This window comes from Sinohyriopsis cumingii, unplaced genomic scaffold (assembly GCF_028554795.1).
Source record: "Sinohyriopsis cumingii isolate HCF-2022 unplaced genomic scaffold, ASM2855479v2 utg001311l, whole genome shotgun sequence".
Lineage (NCBI taxonomy): Eukaryota > Metazoa > Mollusca > Bivalvia > Unionida > Unionidae > Sinohyriopsis > Sinohyriopsis cumingii.
The window spans coordinates 353,565-375,129 of record NW_028315981.1 but is presented as its reverse complement, the minus strand read 5'-3'; the positions used below and the strand labels follow the sequence as shown (position 1 = coordinate 375,129).

Sequence of the window (21,565 nt, the reverse complement as noted above, 5' to 3'; positions counted from 1 at the left end):
TCAGAAAGTAAAATGTTTACATCTGATGATGTCAAATATAACAAAATGGAATTCGTGTCTAAATCTTGGTTGCGACAACCATCTTTATAGGTGTTTATACATTTTCATACAGTTTTTTTTCTTTCATTTTGTTCCTCCTGCATATGATACTATAATATAGTACACATCAACATTTGTGTTAGCTATTTATTTCATTCACGTAGGAAAGAAAATTTAAGGTTCATTTTACCCTATTTTTTCAGCTTGATATGCTTCTTGGACATTTTCAAGGTTACTCAGGAGCCAGTCTGTGGAGTTTCAGGTAGTATGAATACACACAAAAGTGTCTTGTTTATTGTTATTAAATATGGAGGCCTGAAAGTACTTGACAAGTGTCATTTTGTAATTTTCTTTTACTTTATAATGGTATTTTTATCACTTCGCTATGAAAACAGTTAGAATTGTTTTTTTCTTCTTCCCAGTTCCAGCTGCAACTTGAAGTTTTAAATTCACCTATTTGTGACATATATACAGTATATAATCATGGTGATTGTCTCACCTGAGTAAACATGTTCATACATAGGTATTGCCAGCATAATCATTTTGATTGTCTTACCTAAGTAAGCATGTTTAGACATACATATCACCTGCAAAATCATGGTGATTGTCTTACCTGAGTAAGCATGATGAGACATGTTTATCACCTGCATATTCATGATTATTATCTCACACATGTTGAAACTTGGTGAAATTTAAGTGTTCTAGTTATGTTAAAAGTTTTGATAGCTTATGTACAGGAAGGATGCTTTAACACAAAGACACAAGTGAGACACTGGTTGTCACAGAGCACTTCTTTCCCTTTTTGCAGCAACTAAAAAAAAGGTCTGACTTTTTTCAGTGGATTGCTTTTGTAAACTCAAAGCATACTGTGATAATTTCATTATGATGTCATAATGTTTTGCCTAAGTGTGTCATAGTGCTTTGAAATCTTGGAGAGATTGATGTAAAATGGCATGGTTGAAATTTTTTTTTTTTTTATAAAACAATGAAAAAGAACAATTCTTACTCAGTTGCAATAACTGTATTAACAGTGCTGTGAAAGAAAAATGAAAATGTCTGTGAAATGGATGCAAGACCTTTTGTGATTTATGACTTGCCAGAAATCATCAGTAGAGACTTTCTGTTGAAGAAAACTGATGTGATCTCAATAATTATGTCTTTCTGAAAAATAACCATTTTCTATAGTGTATCTGATAAGAAGTCTCTGATATTCAAACTGTGCAAATTTCACCAGTTTTTACATACATATTCGGCTTTTATTTTATGGCTGGTTAGTGAAAGAGTACTTTTCTCCCCTACATTTTTATATAATGACCATTAAAGGTGTACCTATTGATAAAAATTTTAAGTAAGTTACAATTGCTTGGATTCTTACCTGTATACGTAGAAATATCAGTTTGACCAAAAAATAAATACTCCAATATTTCACAAGCAGTCGTCCTTAAACAAATATAGCAATTTATGTTATCGGATAGAATGGATAAAGGTCATATGGGTATAGCTTTAACAGCAATTCCTTCTTGGTTACATGAATCCCTCAAAAATGTGTGTGACTATGTATATTTTGTTGCAGTTTTCTATTTGAAGTTAACAAAGTTGGCAGAGTCCAATAATGATGAGATTCTGCATCAGTCATGTTTTGTCTGTCCATCTGTCAGTCTACCCAGTTGTAAATCTTTTTGTGAACAGTTTGGTTTCCACAATTAACTTCACTTGAAGTTAATAGATTTTAATTAAATTCACAATGAAGCCATATATTGACGAGACTTTGAATGTATTCGATTCTGAGCCTTCTTTGTCATTTTGAGGAGTTGTAGCCCCTGAATGCTTAAATATCATTAATACAGCTTAACATTACTAATCAAAGTCCAACCAGATTTGCATGCAGTTTTATATTGATGAGATGTGTGTGATGTGAATGAGTTTTATTTCAGTAGTTTCACAACATCATTAAAAGAAGTAAGGTCCCCTAATTGCCTCTCCATCTAACTTTGGTTGGTACAAAAAACTTTACTGTTGAACATCAGCCATACCTTACCATGCACCATTATATTGACAATACCTTGAATGGGTGGAATTTCAACCAAATTTTGAATGCAGCTTGAATTTCATGAGGTCTTGATGCCTGTGATTTCCATTTTTCACAGAGTCATTTACAGGAAATAGGTGTCATTTTGCCTGCTATGCTGAATTTGGTTTCTGCAACTTTACTTGACCAGGAATGATTGGATTTCAAAAATATTTGTCATGCATTTTTATACAGACCTTGAAAGAATTTGATTTCCTGCCTTCTACAACTTCATGTACATGAGTTATAGCCCCTGATGTTCCATTTTCCAAACCTAGCTATTGACAATACAACTTTACTACCTTTTGATGCACATTTATAATGATTGATAAGACCTTAAATACATGGGACTACCATTATTCCGCTTTATCATTTAGAGGAGTTATAGCCATGAATTTATATTCTCCTAATTTCCTGTTTAAAGCCCACTTAAGCAAACTGTAGCAAGCTGTACCCTTTATGATACACTGATTTCTAATAATGATGGTTTATAATTGACTGTATCATTATCTTTTATTTCATTCAGGAGAGGTAGTGTTATAGCAGATGCCAAAGTGTCAGTGGACCAGACTGGGAATATAAATACCATTCAAGCTGCACTTAAGCAGTCAGTGTCTTCAGGATACATTGGACTGAATGGAACCACAATAGCAGTTGATTCCACATTTTTTATAGCTTACATTGGAGGTATGTCGGTGACATAATTCCTATTATATGATGATACCATCTAAGAAACCAGGTTATAAACAGATTATAAGGTGTTAATGCCAGATGAAATGTCTTATTCAATCCATCATTGGACAAAAATTATAAACACACATATACAAATTTAAATAATATGCCATGACTTTGTAAATTAAATTATGGCTACATTTGCGAAAGTAAATGTTTTATTCAGCATGGCATTCAATTACTAACGGCTTGGTTGGTCTAGAGCGTCTGCCTTGGTCATGGGTTCAAGCCTCGGCTGAGTCATACGAAAGAAATATACAAATGGTACTAACAGCTGCATCACTTGGCACTCAGCATTAAGAGGTTAATGTTAGGACTGGTCAGCCTGGTATCAGGATAATGTGACTGGGTGGGACATGATGCTACATGTCTGCAGCATGATGCCCAGTGCTAGATATCACTATAAACTGCCACACTGCAGACATCCTAGCGATATATTTAAATTGTTAAAGCTACATTAAAATCCAAATCACACATATATTCCATTATTATGTCCATCTTCCCATCATATCAAATCTTGTTAGCTCAGTTATACAGAAAATATTTTGGGTATATGCATTTTGCAAGCACAAATTTAGTTATTTTCATCATGTGTACATTTCAGATGGATACTCCATACTGGATACTATTATGAATGTCACTGATTCAGCTGGTATTAATAATGGAAGTACAGTAAATATTACCTGTATAGCGACAGTAGTTGGAAATGCACAGCCCGAGTTCACCTGGAAATACAACCAGAATAGCATGAGTCCTGTACACGGCTCTCGGATAAGCATCTCAGATATTATAGTAGACTCTGACACACCACAGAAAATATTTAACAGTGTGTCATTTCGTCCAATACAGTCTTCAGATTCAGGTAAGAAATATAAGAGCTGTATCTAATATTAAGCAGTCATTTTAGTTAGCTGTGTGTTTAGATCATGTACAATATCCTTAAGTACAAAATCCAAAGAAATTTCAGCCACAGTAATGAAAGTAACATAGAGGTATACCAACATTCTCTTTATTACACGTGTTGCAAATCTAAACAGCTTCAGCAGTGCCTTAGAAGTTTTTAATACATGTAGAATTCCCAACATGAAATGTAGCATATTTGATCATCACCATCATGTTCAACTGACTCTGTTCCTGCAGTTTTGAAAGAGTTATGGCCCTTTTGACTTGCAGTTGAATACACTGTATGCCAGAATATTTTGAGTGCAGCTAGTTTTTCCGATAGAAGTGGATCATCATGAAACTTTGTCAGTTAAATTACAAGATATGCATGATATCACTGCTTCTGCAAGTTTTGGTGGAGTTGTTTGGACTTGTAGCCTGATGTAGTGTAGGACAAAATCTTGTGAACTGAGCTGTCTGACAGATTTTAATGAATTGCTTTGAAACTGTGTCTTGTCATCGAAGATGTGCATTTTTTAATTAAAAAATCACTTTGATTTCACAATTTTTTTTCCAATTACCCCTCATTATGTCTTATAGCTGTATGAAGTGTAAGGCAGAATCTTGCTTTTTTAATAGATTGCTATAAAACTTGGTAATTATATGAAGATATGCATGTTAACTAAGCAGTTTATGCACACACTATTTTCAGAAGGTTTGTGAGCATTTAGCTGCTACAGACTTATCTTCATAAAGTAGTAAAAGTATGCAGGGGAGACATAAGTATATTTATATGTGCAAAGTGCTCACCATTGCCACGGTTTAATTATGTTTTGTTTCTTTCTTATTAAAGGTACTTACGAATGTGTTATTATGGATCAATTCTTGCGACCATCAACAATGAATATATCTGTCTATGTATTGAGTCAACCTGTGGTATCGATACAACCATTGACACAGACTGTAGATGCTGGAGCCACAGTCAACATTACTTGTAAGGTCGAAAACAATGTGACATTATCTCAGATGGTTTGGAACAGAAATGGTATTAACTTCAATTCAACAAGCAAGCTTTCAGGTTAATAATACATGTGCATGTTATGGGATCTTTATCTATTTTGTCTGCTTTCTTCTACCTTTCTATCTGTCTGCTGACTGTCTATTTCCACTAAATGGCAAAACTTAATATATAACTTTTGGAAGAACTTCAGTGTCAGTAATGTATTTTGCAAGACTGGTGATGTATTTTAATTATGAAGTCACACATTTTTTATCATTATCTTTATTTACCAAAAAATTGTGGATAGTAATATTATTGTGCAATATGTTTGAATTGTATGTCTTGTATGCTTGGAGTTCGGTCTTGCATGCATAAGCAGAAAACCGGTCTCATTCTTGTTCACATTGTAAGGGTCTGTGTCACATATCACCTACATCAGTTGTTATATTCAACCAGATCTTAAGGATAGTATATAAGAAGTGGACTGCATATTGGAAAGTCTTCATGAAGTCACAATGCTAGAAAATTGATCACTCACTGCATGAATTGTCATAGTGTAGTGAAACATGTTCATGTATAGTTCATATAACTTATCATTATATGTCTTCATCACCTAATGAATTTACTACATAAAGAGGTTCAATGTTTATAATCACATATATTTATAAAAACAATAACAAATTCCCCAAAAGAGATAACAGAACTACTCGAAAGGGTACACATAAATAGTAGGCAGAAGCTCAGAAGATAGCCATGATCTGTGATAAGGATCATTGCTGTATTTACCTTAAAAGCAAGTCATAATGACCTAATTTTGATGTACCATATGTACTCATGGTCAACCCATGTTGCAATTTTGTTGCCAATAAGTAGGTAACAGTAAACTGGATTTGGTGTGAAAATGTATGTATGTATGTATGTATGTATGTATGTATGTATGTATGTATGTATGTATCTGTGTATGTATGTATGTATGTATGTATGTATGTGTGTGTGTGAGTGCTTGCATGCATGCATATATGTATTTACGTATGTATGTATGTATGTATGTATGTATGTATGTATGTATCATCTACTTCACAAATTCAGCATAATTATTATACTTTTTTAGTGATAGCCTTGAATCTATCCTATTCAATAGCTAATGAGTTAGCTAGCTTGATGGACAAGTGTTCTGACAACTGCAGTGCTATGTTTTTGAGTGGTATTGGGATTCTACAATTTTCTGCTTAATCAGGTAAAACAGGAACTCTTAGCACATCACAGTACAAACTTGAGAAATAAAGTAATAATTACAGATTTTTAACAACCCTTTGTAACAAGCATGTGGATTGGTTAAAATTGCATCACATGCTGCAGAAAGGTAAACATTATGATTGAACTATCAGATCTAGTTTACATGATTACTTAAATGTAGTATATATGACCCATGTGAAGCTACATGTAGCAAATTTTCATTTGTTTGAACTATATGATTAGTGCTCTCCCCCTGAGTTTTCATTCCATCACAGGGAAAGGGGTATCCTGTGATGGTATGTATGTATCTGTCAATCCACTGTCCATCTGTCGGTTATTTATTATGATTGGGTCTGACTTGCACTATGATCTAGGATGCATTTGACATATTTCATATATCGCAGTTCACAAGTGTCTGATTTTATTGAGAACATATAAAGTGCTCCCTCAGTACAATGCTGTTCATGATAGCCATACAAGTCACCCATAAGTGAGGGAGTATTACATCGAGGATGTTCTAACAAGAATGTCTTGATAGTACATTAAAACGCAAGGCTCTTAGCATATAATTTAATGATGCGAGAGTACCTTATAATCATGTTTCATGAGCTAAGAACTGTGTGTGTTATATGCTGTCAGTGGTAAACTGATGGGGTTTGATGGGGTGTGTTATATGCTGTCAGTGGTATACTGATGGGGTTTGATGGGGTGAGTTATATGCTGTCAGTGGTATACTGATGGGGTTTGATGGGGTGTGTTATATGCTGTCAGTAGTATACTGATGGGGTTTGATGGGGGGTGTTATATGCTATCATTGGTATACTGAGGGGGTTTATATTGAGGGACCATTGTACAGGTATATTAATTAACACAAAAGGCCAGAGATTTGATTATTTAGGACTCTATAAAATATAAAGATCTCAAAATAATGTTTATATATAAGAAAATAAAAACTGAATAGGAATTGTGCTTTTATTGTACGGATAATTTTTTTTACTTAAGCTTCTCCATAATGAATTGTAATAAGTGAATCAAGGCTTTTATTCACCAAGTACTCACTTTGCTATTCCTTGCTGCCTTTGATCACATGTGTAAATTAGCAGGAGAGACCTCTGATTTTGTTTAGATACTTAAATTTTGGTACTTAAATAATAATATATATAACCGGGTTTGATTGGTCAGTTGAAATGAGTTTACTTGGCACAAGATCACTGACCAATGACTAGCTCATAACATAGGATTTGCATACCTTTTAGCTTTTTTTTTCTGCCTCCTTTATTTAATTTGATACAAAAGACATAAGTAGTGTGATAGTACAAACCAGTCTACTTTTAACTGACTGTAACAATACAACAAACACTTATGCAAGTGGAGATCTAAACATGGGAGCACTTTAATTAGGTTCTCACAGAAATACTTGTGGACATAGGTGTGACATGGTAGATTAACACTTTCCCCATCTGATTACAGTAGGCCACATGACACTATTATTACACTGAAACTGAAATAACAGATAGAACTAAAACAGAAAATTTGATTGACAAAACTGATTCAGCTGGTATTAATTTCTTAAAATGTTGCCTCCAGTACACATTATTGACATTTCATGTGTACAAAATTTCCTTGAAAATTCATACTTTACAGTGCATTGACATCTTTTTCTAAAGAAACAATTTAATACAATATTTTATTTCTTATTGAAAGTTGTGAATTTTGTGATGTAGATTCAAACTTCCAGGCACTAAACATTGTTTTCAACAATAAAATGAACATACCTTTAAGGGTTTTATTTACCAGTTTTGATTGTGATTTTCATAATGTTTATCAGATAGGGGTTGATTCTTTTGCTGTGTTCTGGAAAAATATGGTGTCCATATCTAGCCCTGCATTATAAGTGGGTTCGCAAGTAATTTGGACATGAGTTACCAGGGGAATGGTGTATTGAGATAATAATGAGGACTTTGTATAGCGCCTAATCTTTAGAAGCTCTAAGCGCTTTACAACATTACACAACACCTATAAGAAAAAAAACAAAGAATGATATGATTACAGAAACAAACACCATGAAATTAGAAAACATAAAATAAAAAAAAACATGCTGAGAATATTTAAGGTAGGAAACATTATTAGGTCTTTAAGTTTGTTCTTGCACTCAAAATAAGTGAGTTTTGAGAGCCCTCTTGAACGTGATCACTGTCTTTGTGTCTAAATTCAGTGGGCAATTCATTCCACGTTGCTGGTCCCTGGTATGCAAAAGAATGCCATCCATCTGACTTTGTTTTCATAGTGGGAATAATGAGTATACGATTGTCAGAAGTGGAGGATAAGTATCTTGCTGGTGTGTACACATGGGTGAGGTCAGATAGGTATGTTGGACTAGAGTCCGACAGTGAAACTTAGCACAGAGAACAAATTTTGTGTTTGATTCTGGAGCGAATGGATAGCCAGTGTAGGGTACAGAGCAGAGGGTAGGTGTGCTCTGATCGTGGTAGTCTAAGTATGATCCGAACAGCTGTGTTTTGAACTTTTTGAAGTTTCTGGAGTATATACTGAGATGAACCAGACAGAATTGAGTTACAATAGTCCAGTCTAAAAGTACTAATGAACACACAAGTGTTTTAGTGGCATCAACTGAAAGATATTTGCGAATTGAGCTGATGTGTCTCAGCTCAAGATATGCAGTCTTGCATATGTTCATGACATGTTGGTTTCATTGTGAGAGATCTGTCCAGAGTAACACCTAGGTTTTGTACTGATTGTGTGAATTTAATTTTGGTGTTGCTGATATTTATTGTTTGAGGTAAAGGATGTGAATGAGAAAGTCTTTGTGTTGTGATCAGAATGGCGTCAGTTTTATCATCATTCATCTGCAGCTTGTTACATGTCATCCATGATTTCAAATCAGAAATGCACCTCTCTATACCTTGGATGGTAGCATCAACTTCATTTGGGTGGCTAGATTTGTATATTTGGGTGTCCTCAGCGTACAATTGGTGAGACACTGGATGATGATCTATGACACTTGAGAGTGACTGAGTGTACAGAATGAAGACAACAGGTCAAAGAACAGACCACTGTAGAACACCACAATGTTTATCAACTGGGCTGGAGTGTATTCCATTTGCAGATACAATTTGTGTCCTGTTAACCAAGTAGGACTTGAACCACAGTAAGGCTGTATCATGAATGCCAAATACATGCTGGAGACAGTGAAGTCATATATCATGGTCTATTGTGTCAAATGCTGCAGACAAATGAAGGAGGGTGAGGACTGTAATCTTTCTGCCATCCAACGCAGAGAGAATGTCATTAACTACTTTTAGAAGAGTAGCTTCAGTACTGTGGCAAGGGTGATATCCAGATTGTACGTTGCTGAAAAGACTGTTTGAATTTAGATGAGATACAAGCTGGGATAGAACAACCTTTTCTAAGATTTTTTATATGAATGGGAGATTAGAAACTGGGCGGTAGTTCTTTAAATAGTTATGGTCTAAATGGAATTCCATGGATGAGAGAGAGGTATTAATAACATCAGTTAGTGAATGCAATACTGGATCTAAGCACTCAAGCAGCACTGATATTAAAATTGGATCAAGTTCACATGACTTTGGTGCAATCTTCATCAGGATTGTACGTACAAAATCCATAGAGACAGGTTCAAATGCTGCTAATGGTTGCCGCTCAAATTCTGTATCCCAGCTGTATGGTGATGATGAGTCAATTGAAATTATGGTGTCAAGCTTATCTCTAATGGTTTGTACTTTGTCACAGAAGAAATTTGCAAACATGTCCGGAAGGTCGACTGGAGAGAAGGTAGTTGGAAGTGGTGTAGATTTGTTCCTTAACATTAGCTTGTTAGTAATCTCGAAGAGCTCTTTGCAGCTGGAACTTTCCATGATCTTAGTAGTGTAGTGAGCTGATTTCGCTGCATGGGTTATATTTGTGATATTCTTCTTAGCAGCTTCATAGATTTACTTATGAATAGTGAGTCTGGTGGAAACCCAAAGCCTCTCAGCTTCATGGCGGTCTCTTTTAGCAGTGTGAAGTTGGTCCCTAACACTGCTATACCTTGGAGAACACTTTTAAATTGATACTCTGCACTTGGTTGCTGGGGCATGTTTGTCAAGCAATGAACGCAGGCAGTTATCGAGTTGTTCTGCGGTAGGAGGTAAGCAAGTTGTTAGGTTAGCTTGGATGTTATGCATTAGTTTGGTTCTATTTATCATACAGATGTTTCTCTTAGTAGCAGATAAAGGTGGAGGGTTAGGGACTGACACGTCAAGATCCCCTACCTTATACTTATATATATACATTAATGAAGATAAATTCAGATATTCTTCAAAAATTGACTGCTGGGTCTGTTTTTACAATCAGGAATTTAACCTTAGGGCATACAAATTTAGAGAGGTTTGAGACAAAGCACAGGAGCTTATAGGGATATGTGTTTTCTAAATGCTACTGATCACTTAGTGTCATGAGGTAATACATTTAATAGTTTAATTACCAACTTGTATGGCAATAGTGTCATACAAATTTCAATCCAAAGATTCACAGTATCAGCTAGAATTTTCTTTATATTTCAGAGGAATCATTCTCCATAGCTGGTACAACATACATATTAACACGCAGAAATATAACTTCTAGAACTGTATACGAATGTAATGGGGTAAATAGTGCTGGACCAGGAGAGAAGAAGCAAGCCAATATATCTGTAATATTACTAGGGTCAGGACAGAGTGTGGCCTGTAACAATGAAACTGACGTATGGGGCACAGAGTGGTCAAGAACACTGCAAGACACTTACGATATCAAGTCATGCCCATCAGGAATGTCAGGTAATGTAAAGTTATAATGCCAAGTTAAAGTTTACTTATTAAATCACATGATTAGTTCTTGAATTCTGATTAGCTAACTTCAAGGATTTATTTTGGGAAAGTACACATTTCCCTTGACCCAGTGATACCATATTAACCCCTAGCGACGACTTTATGGGGCAGGAGGTAGTAGCCTACTGCCGAGCTCTTTAGCGTCACGGTCATGCATGATACACTAAATTGGGTGATATTATAGAAAGGTAGACAGATGTAGCTCTACAATGATACCAAATAATCTGGAAAATCTAGTTGCACTACAAAATAAAAATAGAAAAACCTCATTTTTTGGACCCGACTTTTTTGTTACGCAAAATTCGCCCGTGGTCGGAATCCCATTTTGTGTTAGGATTTTAGACTTTTTGGTCTCAGATCTAAGGCGAACTGGTATGAACTGCAAACAGACAGATGAGCCTTTGCAAAAAGTAGCATAAGATGGGCATTTGGAATTAGAAAAGTAGGATAAGATGGGCATTTAGAATTAGAAAAATAATGGCTCCATTTAGCAAAAAAAAAAAAAAAAGAAGTCCAACTTTTACCCTTTTGCTCATGTGCAAGTCAAATAGCCAACGAAAAATTCTGTTTCTAACACAACTAGGCAGTATGTTATTGAAAGATGACCGGGGATTTGGTGTTTTCAAGTCTATTCAGAAATAGCTTTCAGAATGTGTTTCCTACTCAATTTTCAGACAAAAATGGCAAAAAGCTCCAGGGGTTAATGTGTTAATAGTTAAGTCCAACATACAAAACATAGAACATGATCTGCCATCACATAATGTGACAGTAGATCAGGGTCTATGTTGTTTATTATATTGATTACTCTTAAACTGCATCATCCTAGATCTGCTGGCACTTTATGTGATGGCAGATCTGGGTCTCTACAGTTTGCAGTTGGACTTGGAGCAAATATGTATCATATTTATTATGCCTTGTATTGGTCATTACACTTGTTCCTGTAGGCACTGTTGCATCACATTTTGTCATGTATGTATTAAATATATTACATTTTCTATATATACCCTTGAAAACTGTTCTTCATCAGTTTTCTCTGGCTGATGATTGTAGTAATAAAATAATTGCATGCACTCATCTAATAACAGTGTAGGCAAGACCTGCAGTTGTATAATGCAGTAGCAGATCTAGGCCTTTACTACGGTTTATACAGCTTATAATTTAATGAAAACATTGAAGACCATGATCTGCTCGAAATTTATCTTATTACAGAATAAAGTATACAGTACAGTTTTTAGTTCTATTAGTCATAAACCAGGATAACGTATAGCATGATTCTCCAGCCTTCTTACCAGTAGGATAACTTATAGCATGATTCTCCAGCCTTCTTACCAGTAGGATAACTTATAGCATGATTCTCCAGCCTTCTTACCAGTAGGATAACTTATAGCATGATTCTCCAGCCTTCTTACCAGTAGGATAACTTATAGCATGATTCTCCAGCCTTCTTACCAGTAGAATAACTTATAGCATGATTCTCCAGCCTTCTTACCAGTAGAATAACGTATAGCATGATTCTCCAGCCTTCTTACCAGTAGAATAACTTATAGCATGATTCTCCAGCCTTCTTACCAGTAGGATAACGTATAGCATGATTCTCCAGCCTTCTTACCAGTAGAATAACTTATAGCATGATTCTCCAGCCTTCTTACCAGTAGAATAACTTATAGCATGATTCTCCAGCCTTCTTACCAGTAGGATAACGTATAGCATGATTCTCCAGCCTTCTTACCAGTAGAATAACTTATAGCATGATTCTCCAGTAGGATAACTTATAGCATGATTCTCCATCCTTCTTACCAGTAGGATAACTTATAGCATGATTCTCCAGCCTTCTTACCAGTAGAATAACTTATAGCATGATTCTCCATCCTTCTTACCAGTAGGATAACTTATAGCATGATTCTCCAGCCTTCTTACCAGTAGGATAACTTATAGCATGATTCTCCAGCCTTCTTACCAGTAGGATAACGTATAGCATGATTCTCCAGCCTTCTTACCAGTAGGATAACTTATAGCATGATTCTCCAGCCTTCTTACCAGTAGGATAACTTATAGCATGATTCTCCAGCCTTCTTACCAGTAGGATAACTTATAGCATGATTCTCCAGCCTTCTTACCAGTAGGATAAGTTTGTTATTGCTACTTCTCCTAAACTGTTTGGAGGATTGTCATGAAACTTTACGCATGGAGTCATCCCTTGGTCAGGCCTGGTCCTAAATGAAAATGATGAAGTTTGGTTCTGGTCTCACCTCTAGATGGAATCTTGCAATTGATGCAGACTGGTCTGTACATTACTCTTACGAAATAATCATGAATAATTCATGAACTGGCATGAAATGTTCTTGAATGGTTCATGAAACTGGTTCATGAACCATTCATGAATGTTCATCAAAAGGTTCATGAACTATTCATGAATGTGCATGAACTGAAAACAGTTCATACAAGTTCACAAATTGGGTCATCATCATTGAACATATTCATGAACTATGATGAACAAAGTTTCTCATGAATGATTCATGATTTCATGAACAGTTCCTATAAAAAAATTTGATTAACTGACAAACTCACAAATACCTATTTCATCCTGAATCATAAAATAACCTTAGATGTGGGTTTTTTAATAAGTATAAAATGCAACATATTATCTTAAAATTGATATTTAATTTCAGATAAATTTCTAATATGCAACAAAGAACATGTAAACTGACAACCAGTATTCATTTTTATACTCTTAGCAACAGTTTTTGTATGTTATGTAATTTTTCTTTGAAAATTTTTCAAGAGATATTAGGGCAGCTGTGTGCAATCAACTGTTGAAGCATATTTCATCATCAAGGGGCTGTCTTTCCATTGGGGTTTCTCCTGACTTGACCAATCTTTTTCCAAGAGACTGACCTGTCAGATAATTTTTTTGTGAAGATGTTCAGGGCCTATAATTTAATCAAATCCTGCCCATTGTCACTACTGAATGTCTCCATCTGCAACTTAAGCTGTTCCATCCGATTACTGTTTGGATCTTTAACATTGCTGCAGCAGTCACAACTTAATGTCTATTCTGTCTTGGCCGTAGGATCCTCCAGTTTTCAAATTTTCTTCCTTAACCTACATACTACATCCTCTATTTAGTTTACTTTTCTGCTGTATGATCTAAAAGAAAGATAAAGTTAGTTAATTACAGATAACCTCTGATCAACATTGTCATCACATTATTAGCACATTGTTATTGTACCCCACTTTATTTACTGGAATTATTATGATCTAATTCAAAATTATTAAATCCATTACACACAATACACAACTTACTGAGCATTTATATTATTGAAGAATGTTTTAACTAGTTGTATTTTAACTGAAGCTGACTGCTAGCCATAGGTATAGTCACAGGAGTCTGATGTTTTAATCAATACAATATGACAAAATATTTTGACAACATTGTAACACTAAATAACCTTATCTATCTATCTATCTATCTATCTATCTATCTATCTATCTATCTATCTATCTGTCTATCTATCTATCTATCTATCTATCTATCTATCTGTCTGTCTGTCTGTCTGTCTATCTATCTAACTAGTACAGATAACGGTTATTTCATGCTTTCAAAAATAATTGCCATTTTCTATTGATAAAATGTCAGACTTGTGTGGTATACGCCCTTAGCATGTCACTAATGCATCCACTCTGACTCCACATGTTGCATATAGCTTCTTCTGGTTCATCACATTGATATTTGCACTAGTATTGTGTACAGTTTGACACATTAATTATTTTAGTTTCAGATCAAAGAAATAGAGATTTCATGAAAAAGAAAATATCGAACATCTCAATTCTTATCGTAGATGCAGTACTGCGTCTGGTATCGACATCAAAAGGGGGGTATGATAATGTTTAGTGATTTTCACAAATTTGAAGAGCAAGTTTGAATTAGGTCTGAACAAAATCATGTATCATTAATTTGGTTAAAATTAATATGAGGACATATAAACACCAATAAAATATCGATATAACTTCCACTGAAATAATCACGAATGACCAAGAAGAAAATACTAACCATAATTTTGATGATCCTGGCTGGATATGCTTTTCCATCTAATTTTGCTCTCACCAAATCATTCCCTTCATGTTCTTCATAAAGGCTTCTCTGCACTTCTACTTACTTAAAAAATATTATATTGAAAATATTCTCATCTGTCCATTCCATGGGAGTTCACGGTTTTTGTTCAAGGTTGTTTCATTTGTTGAGTCAGTGCATTTTATGTTTGCTGGCTATCTGATAAAAATATTGCATGGGTTTTGGCATCCCACTCCATGTTTTCAAGCCTATTATATGAATAATCTTGTTTGTAAATTGTAGGCGTCAGTATCAGTACTTCCTATTTTTATTGGTAATCTCTGTAATATCAGCACAATGTCTTTTACAATGTTGCTACAGCATAAGCTTAAGGAGGTTGCTCTAGTCCAATTTTACATTACAACTTATACAACGGTTATCATAGCAAATTAATCTAATGTAAGGTACTGGACATTGAAATTTATTCTGGGAAGCTGCCATTTTCTTTTGAGCTGATATATTTTATTATCTCTTATCTCTAGATAACTATTTTCTTTTGAGCTGATATATTTTATTATCTCTTATCTCTAGATAATTATTTTCTTTTGAGCTGATAATTTTTATTATCTCTTATCTCTAGATAATTATTTTCTTTTGAGCTGATATTTTTTTTATCTCTTATCTCTAGATAATTATTTTATTTTGAGCTGATATTTTTTTATCTCTTATCTCTAGATAATTATTTTATTTTGAGCTGATATTTTTTTTATCTCTTATCTCTAGATAATTATTTTATTTTGCAAATAATATAATGGATATTTGTGGTGCTATTTTGCTATAAATCACAGTATTAGCACATTGTTATTGTACCCCACTTTATTTACTGGAATTATTATGATCTAATTCAAAATTATTAAATCCATTACACACAATACACAACTTACTGAGCATTTATATTATTGAAGAATGTTTTCACTAGTTGTATTTTAACTGAAGCTGACTGCTAGCCATAGGTATAGTCACAGGAGTCTGATGTTTTAATCAATACAATATGACAAAATATTATGAAAACATCGTAACACTAAATAACCTTATCTATCTATCTATCTATCTATCTATCTATCTATCTATCTATCTATCTTTAGTACAGATAATGGTTATTTCATGCTTTCAAAAATATTCGTCATTTTCTTTTGATAAAATGTCAGACTTGTGTGGTATAGGCCCTTAGTATGTCACTAAAGTATCCACTCTGACTCCACATGTTGCATATAGCTTCTTCTAGTTTCATCACATTGATATCTGCACCTGTATTGTGTACAATTTGACACATTAATTATTTTAGCTTCAGATCATAGAAATAGAGATTTAATGAAAAAGAAAACAATATCGGACATCTCAATTCTTATCGTAGATGCAGTACCGTATCTGGTATCGAGATCGAAAGGGGGGTATGATAATGTTTAGTGATTTTCACAAATTTGAAGAGCAGTTTAAATTAGGTCTGAACAAAATCATGTATCATTAATTTGGTTAAAATTAATATGAGGACATATAAACACCAATAAAATATCGATATAACTTCCACTGAAATAATCACGAATGACCAAGAAGAAAATATTAACCATAATATTGATAATCCTGGCTGGGTATGCATTTCCATCTAATTTTGCTCTCACCAAATCATTTCCTTCATATTCTTCATAAAGGCTTCTCTGCACTTCTACTTACTTAAAAAAAATTATATTGAAAATATTCTCATCTGTCCATTCCATGGGAGTCCATGGTTTTTGTTTGAGGTTTTTACTTGTTGCAGAACCATTTGCATGCTCTTTTGTTTGTGGGGTAAAAGAGGCTCAGCTGCTGAAAATTTGAACTTACGTCAACCAATCATATCACGTTGTATTTCACAGTCATCCAATTAGGATAATCGTTGTTTACATATTTCGGTTTTTACGGAAAATTGGCAACCAGTGACTAAGTCAATAGAATATGCAGTTTATGACTGAGTATTGGACAAAATTGTTTAGAACAAAGTCAAGGAAAGCTTTTTATAGCAAATTCATTTTGTGCATGCTGGCCAGAAAATATCTTTCCATATTAATCCAGAATTACTCAGGTTAAGTACACAAGTGCTGAATAAAAGATCACTATGAACATTTATACAGTATCATATCATTTAAAAAAAGAAAAATATTCACCTTTATTTATATTTCAATAATATTGTGGGAAGTTTGTATGATGAATTTTCAAGAATATTTTATGAATATAATGATATAGAAATTTCATATACATTTTTAAGAAATATCTTGGTGTTGCATCAAAGTACTTGAAATTTTCATAAACCAAGTTCATGATATTTCAGGAACTTCAATAATAGTTCATAAAAGTTCATCAGTGTGTTCATGAACTTCAAGTATATGATTTATCAAAATTTTTGAAGTGTTCTTGAACTTAGTTGAGGAACTTTCATGAATATTTGTTCATGAACTAATATAATGAATTGGTCATGAACATTTCAAGAACATTCATGAAATTCATGAACAGTTCATGATTGTTCATGGAGTCATGAATTTGTTTTCATAGGGGCACACACCAGTTTACATTTTAATAATTGTGTCTGTCCTGAATTAAAGTCAGTTGAAGGGGCCTTTCTGTAATGTGTACAGAAACTTTTGGGATCAAATCCTAATTGACAACTTGTAAGTCCATTTAAAATAATACAACTGACTGTTGCCATTTTGAATTTAATCTGACTGTTCCATCAGATCCAACAACAAATCAGCTGCAAGTTTCCCTCACTCACTCATTTGAAAGTTTTGGTTGTTTTGGTCTTGTGACTTGACATATATTTTGTGCCATTTCTTTTGTTTTGTTTAATCATGTGTCAAATGAACTGAATGAGAAATCCTCTAAAATGGGTCATTTTTAATATTTTTCAAAGTGCATGTGAAGGTCACATGACAAATGCTCTAGCTGACTTACACTATGTGGACAGATTGATTGGTGTATATGTACCTCACTGTGCTGTTTAAAGATTTTATCTTTTCAGGTCCATTTTTAACCAGTGTATTGCCATTTTAGCATCAATTATAATCTCACTGCGGCAGACCCTTTTAACAAGCATAGACCAGGAAACATTCAATAGATTCTGATACAAATTGGTTGTAAATTACCTCATAGACCAGGACTTGTATTTTATGGGCTTGGTGTCATTTAGAAGATTTGTGGCCCCTGAGTACCTATCTCCCTGGATTTGCTCTCTAAAGCATTATTTTACCAAATATTATCAGATTTTAAAGCAAGTGGATTTCCAGCATTGCAGGTCATCGTTTAGAGGAGTTATGGACCCTGAATGTTCATTCTCCTTTATTTCCCTTACAAGTTCCTGTGTTAAAGGCTCTGTCAAACGAATTGTAGTTAGTGAGATCCTTTGTGATGCATCTGCCAATAAAAGCTCAGTTTATTATTAATTTCTTCTAACATGACAAAAACATAAAACTTTTATATCAAAGAAGTTATGTTTCTGATTCAGAACACTTTATTTCGTGAACATGCTAGTATTAAAATTTCACATAAGTATATTGATGCTACAATATCGTGATTAATACTTTTTAAGTGCCTGAGTTCTGATGCAACTGTTAATAATGTGTGAAGTTGAGAAATAAATTTTGAAAACATGATTTCTGTATGTTTTAGGTGAAGCAAAGCGATACTGTTCAGAAGGTGGAGTATGGATAGATGCCTCCTATGACAACTGTATTAATAAGGCATTGCTGGATCTGCAAACACAGGTATGAATACGAAAACTGGCCATTGGTAACAATATCCTTATTACAGAGGTGCATGGTCTTACTGGTATTCCAGTTTACTATTGTAATTTTTTTCTTATGGTATTTATTACAGTACTTTTACCATTGTACTGGTACTTCTGTAGTTTCCGTCAGTAAGGAATGTACAGAAATTCCTGAGGAATCTAATATTATTTATTTATTACAGTTAACAACATGTTACATGACAAAATTGTTAAAAAACACAGTCGCAAATTGATTTTGAATATTACACATATAAAAAATCTTAGGATTTGATACTCCTCTAATTACATGTATGCCAACATGATAACTAAAAGGGATGTTGTGAAAGGTATTTTTCAGTTCAAATCCCATTTTTTCTTCAGATTAAGGAACAGATTAAAAAGTCAATTTTAGTTATTTTCTAGCATATATTAATGTGTCATGGACACACACTCTTTTGTATGACTGCAAATCATTCACTAAAATTTTGTTTCATTTGTTGAGTCAGTGCATTTTATGTTTGCTGGCTATCTGATAAAAATATTGCATGGGTTTTGGCATCCCACTCCATGTTTCCAAGCCTATTGTATGAATAATCTTGTTTGTAAATTGTAGGCGTCAGTATCAGTACTTCCTATTTTTATTGGTAATCTCTGTAATATCAGCACAATGTCTTTTACAATGTTGCTACATCATAAGCTTAAGGAGGTTGATTTAGTCCGATTTTACATTACAACTTATACAATGGTTATCATACACATAGCAAAGTAATCTAATATAAGGTACTGGACATTGAAATTTATTCTGGGAAGCTGCCATTTTCTTTTGAGCTGATATATTTTATTATCTCTTATCTCTAGATAATTATTTTCTTTTGAGCTGATATATTTTATTATCTCTTATCTCTAGATAATTAATTTTTTTGAGCTGATATATTTTACTATCTCTTATCTCTAGATAATTATTTTCTTTTGAGCTGATATATTTTATTATCTCTTATCTCTAGATAACTATTTTCTTTTGAGCTGATATATTTTATTTTTTTATCTCTTATCTCATGATAAATATTTTCTTTTGAGCTGATATATTATATTATCTCTTATCTCTAGATAACTATTTTCTTTTGCAAATAATATAATGGATATCATGTGGTGCTATTTTGCTATAAATCAAATTTTCCAGTTATTTCTTTAAAACAATATCAGGTCCTTTTTCAGAACATTAAATTGTTGGTCTCCTAATAGACGTTCAGTACACTGTGGTACATATTGATATGTCTTCAGAAACACCATGGTACAAAATTTTGTTTTGTGCCCAGGTTAACCATATTGTCTATAATAACATACTGCTAGAGCTGCAGACATATATATGAATAGGATGCTAGACAAGGGGTAACAAAATCCATATTGTATTAATAAAACATTCCTAGAACTTCAGACGCAGGTATGAAACAGGAATATATACCAGGAGTAAAAATAACCATATTGTGTTAATAAGACATTGCTAGAACTGCAGGCACAGGTATCAAACAGGAATATATACCAGGAGTAAAAATAACCATATTGTGTTAATAACACATTGCTAGAACTGCAGGCACAGATATCAAACAGGAATATATACCAGGAGTAAAAAGAACCATATTGTGTTAATAACACTTTGCTAGAACTGCAGGCACAGTTATCAAACAGGAATATATACCAGGAGTAAAAATAACCATATTGTATAAATAACACACTGCTATATCTACAGATAAAGGTAAAAAATGTTTAAGGAATAATTTTTTAAAAGTTTGTATTGCTTTGTTGGCATTTTCAATACATTATTCTCAGCAGCATGCCAAGGCAGTGAGAGTAAAGTGCCTTCCTTGGTATATACCAAGGCAGCCAACCCAGGCCTACAGTCCTTACCTTTAGTGGTACAGTGGTATCCCTCATGAATGCTCCCAAAACCAGTGGCCACCCAATTTTTATGACCAGAATCCCTTGGTACCAATTTTTTTTTGAGTTCAAACGTACCCCTTGAGAAAGGCCATCTCTCTAACATGACCAGCAGCCAGCATGTTACTTCAAAAATGTAAAATGTACCCCTCACAATTGGCCACATTTGATTTTGTAATATTTGTCCAGAACCAATAGTTAATTCCTACAGTAAGGTAAGTAATCCAATTATCTTTACTGATGTCTGTTACCCGATATCAGGTTTTCTTTACTGAAAGATGTGTTAGCTAAAGTACATGTAGGAAATGGGGTGAAGTGTTGTGATAGGATTTTTGGCTTCACACAGCAGTTCAGTTACTTCTTTGATGAATATGACCATATGCAATTGTCAAGATCATAACATGCTCAGCATTGGCTAAATATAGATTTTGAGGATTAACACACAGAGAAATTAAACTTGAACAAAACAGGGTACCAGACGGAGATTGAAAAATCATGTGACATTACAAGTATCACTTCCTTTATAAGCAAGGCATTTCGTTGACTCAACAAAATTTTTGTATGCATACTTGAATTGTAGTACTGTACAATTATAATAATAGGAATAAATTGTTACAAAGCTCTAACATGTCATTACATAAAGAGAGAATCAGTACTTTAGAAGAAAAGGGAAAAGTTATTTGACCTGATGACAATGGGGAAAGTTCAAGAATACATTCTGAAAGATTATATTTTGGGAAGACTAAAAAAAAACACATCATAGCAGATGAAGAGAATATTCTGCAGTAGTGGCAAAATGGAGTAAATGGAAAGAGAATTATTATAAATGTAAGCAATGCGTGTACCAAAATTTAAATGATGTTTTTGAATGGTTTGCATTGCACATGCCAAAAACACCCTACTTGCACTTCATGCTTACAAATAAGAACAATTCATGTAT

General features: G+C 33.8%; 2 protein-coding genes across 3 annotated transcripts in view; both read left to right on the top strand.

Moving 5' to 3' along the window:
* Positions 1–21,565, top strand: part of LOC149772646 (uncharacterized) — a 130,463-nt gene that overhangs the window by 107,125 nt on the left and 1,773 nt on the right. Inside the window, exons 31-36 of the mRNA XM_089947527.1 lie at positions 243–301; positions 2,634–2,794; positions 3,444–3,701; positions 4,575–4,799; positions 10,541–10,792; positions 18,594–18,688. Of these exons, the coding sequence (XP_089803653.1) occupies positions 243–301; positions 2,634–2,794; positions 3,444–3,701; positions 4,575–4,799; positions 10,541–10,792; positions 18,594–18,688 (1,050 nt within the window). The remainder of the gene's footprint in view (positions 1–242; positions 302–2,633; positions 2,795–3,443; positions 3,702–4,574; positions 4,800–10,540; positions 10,793–18,593; positions 18,689–21,565) is intronic.
* The window catches only part of LOC149772645 (uncharacterized), a 60,831-nt gene continuing 57,863 nt past the window's right edge, over positions 18,598–21,565 (top strand). For both annotated transcript variants that reach the window (XM_089947522.1, XM_089947521.1), the window contains exon 1: positions 18,598–18,688. The gene's annotated coding sequence lies outside the window, so the exon portion shown is untranslated. The remainder of the gene's footprint in view (positions 18,689–21,565) is intronic.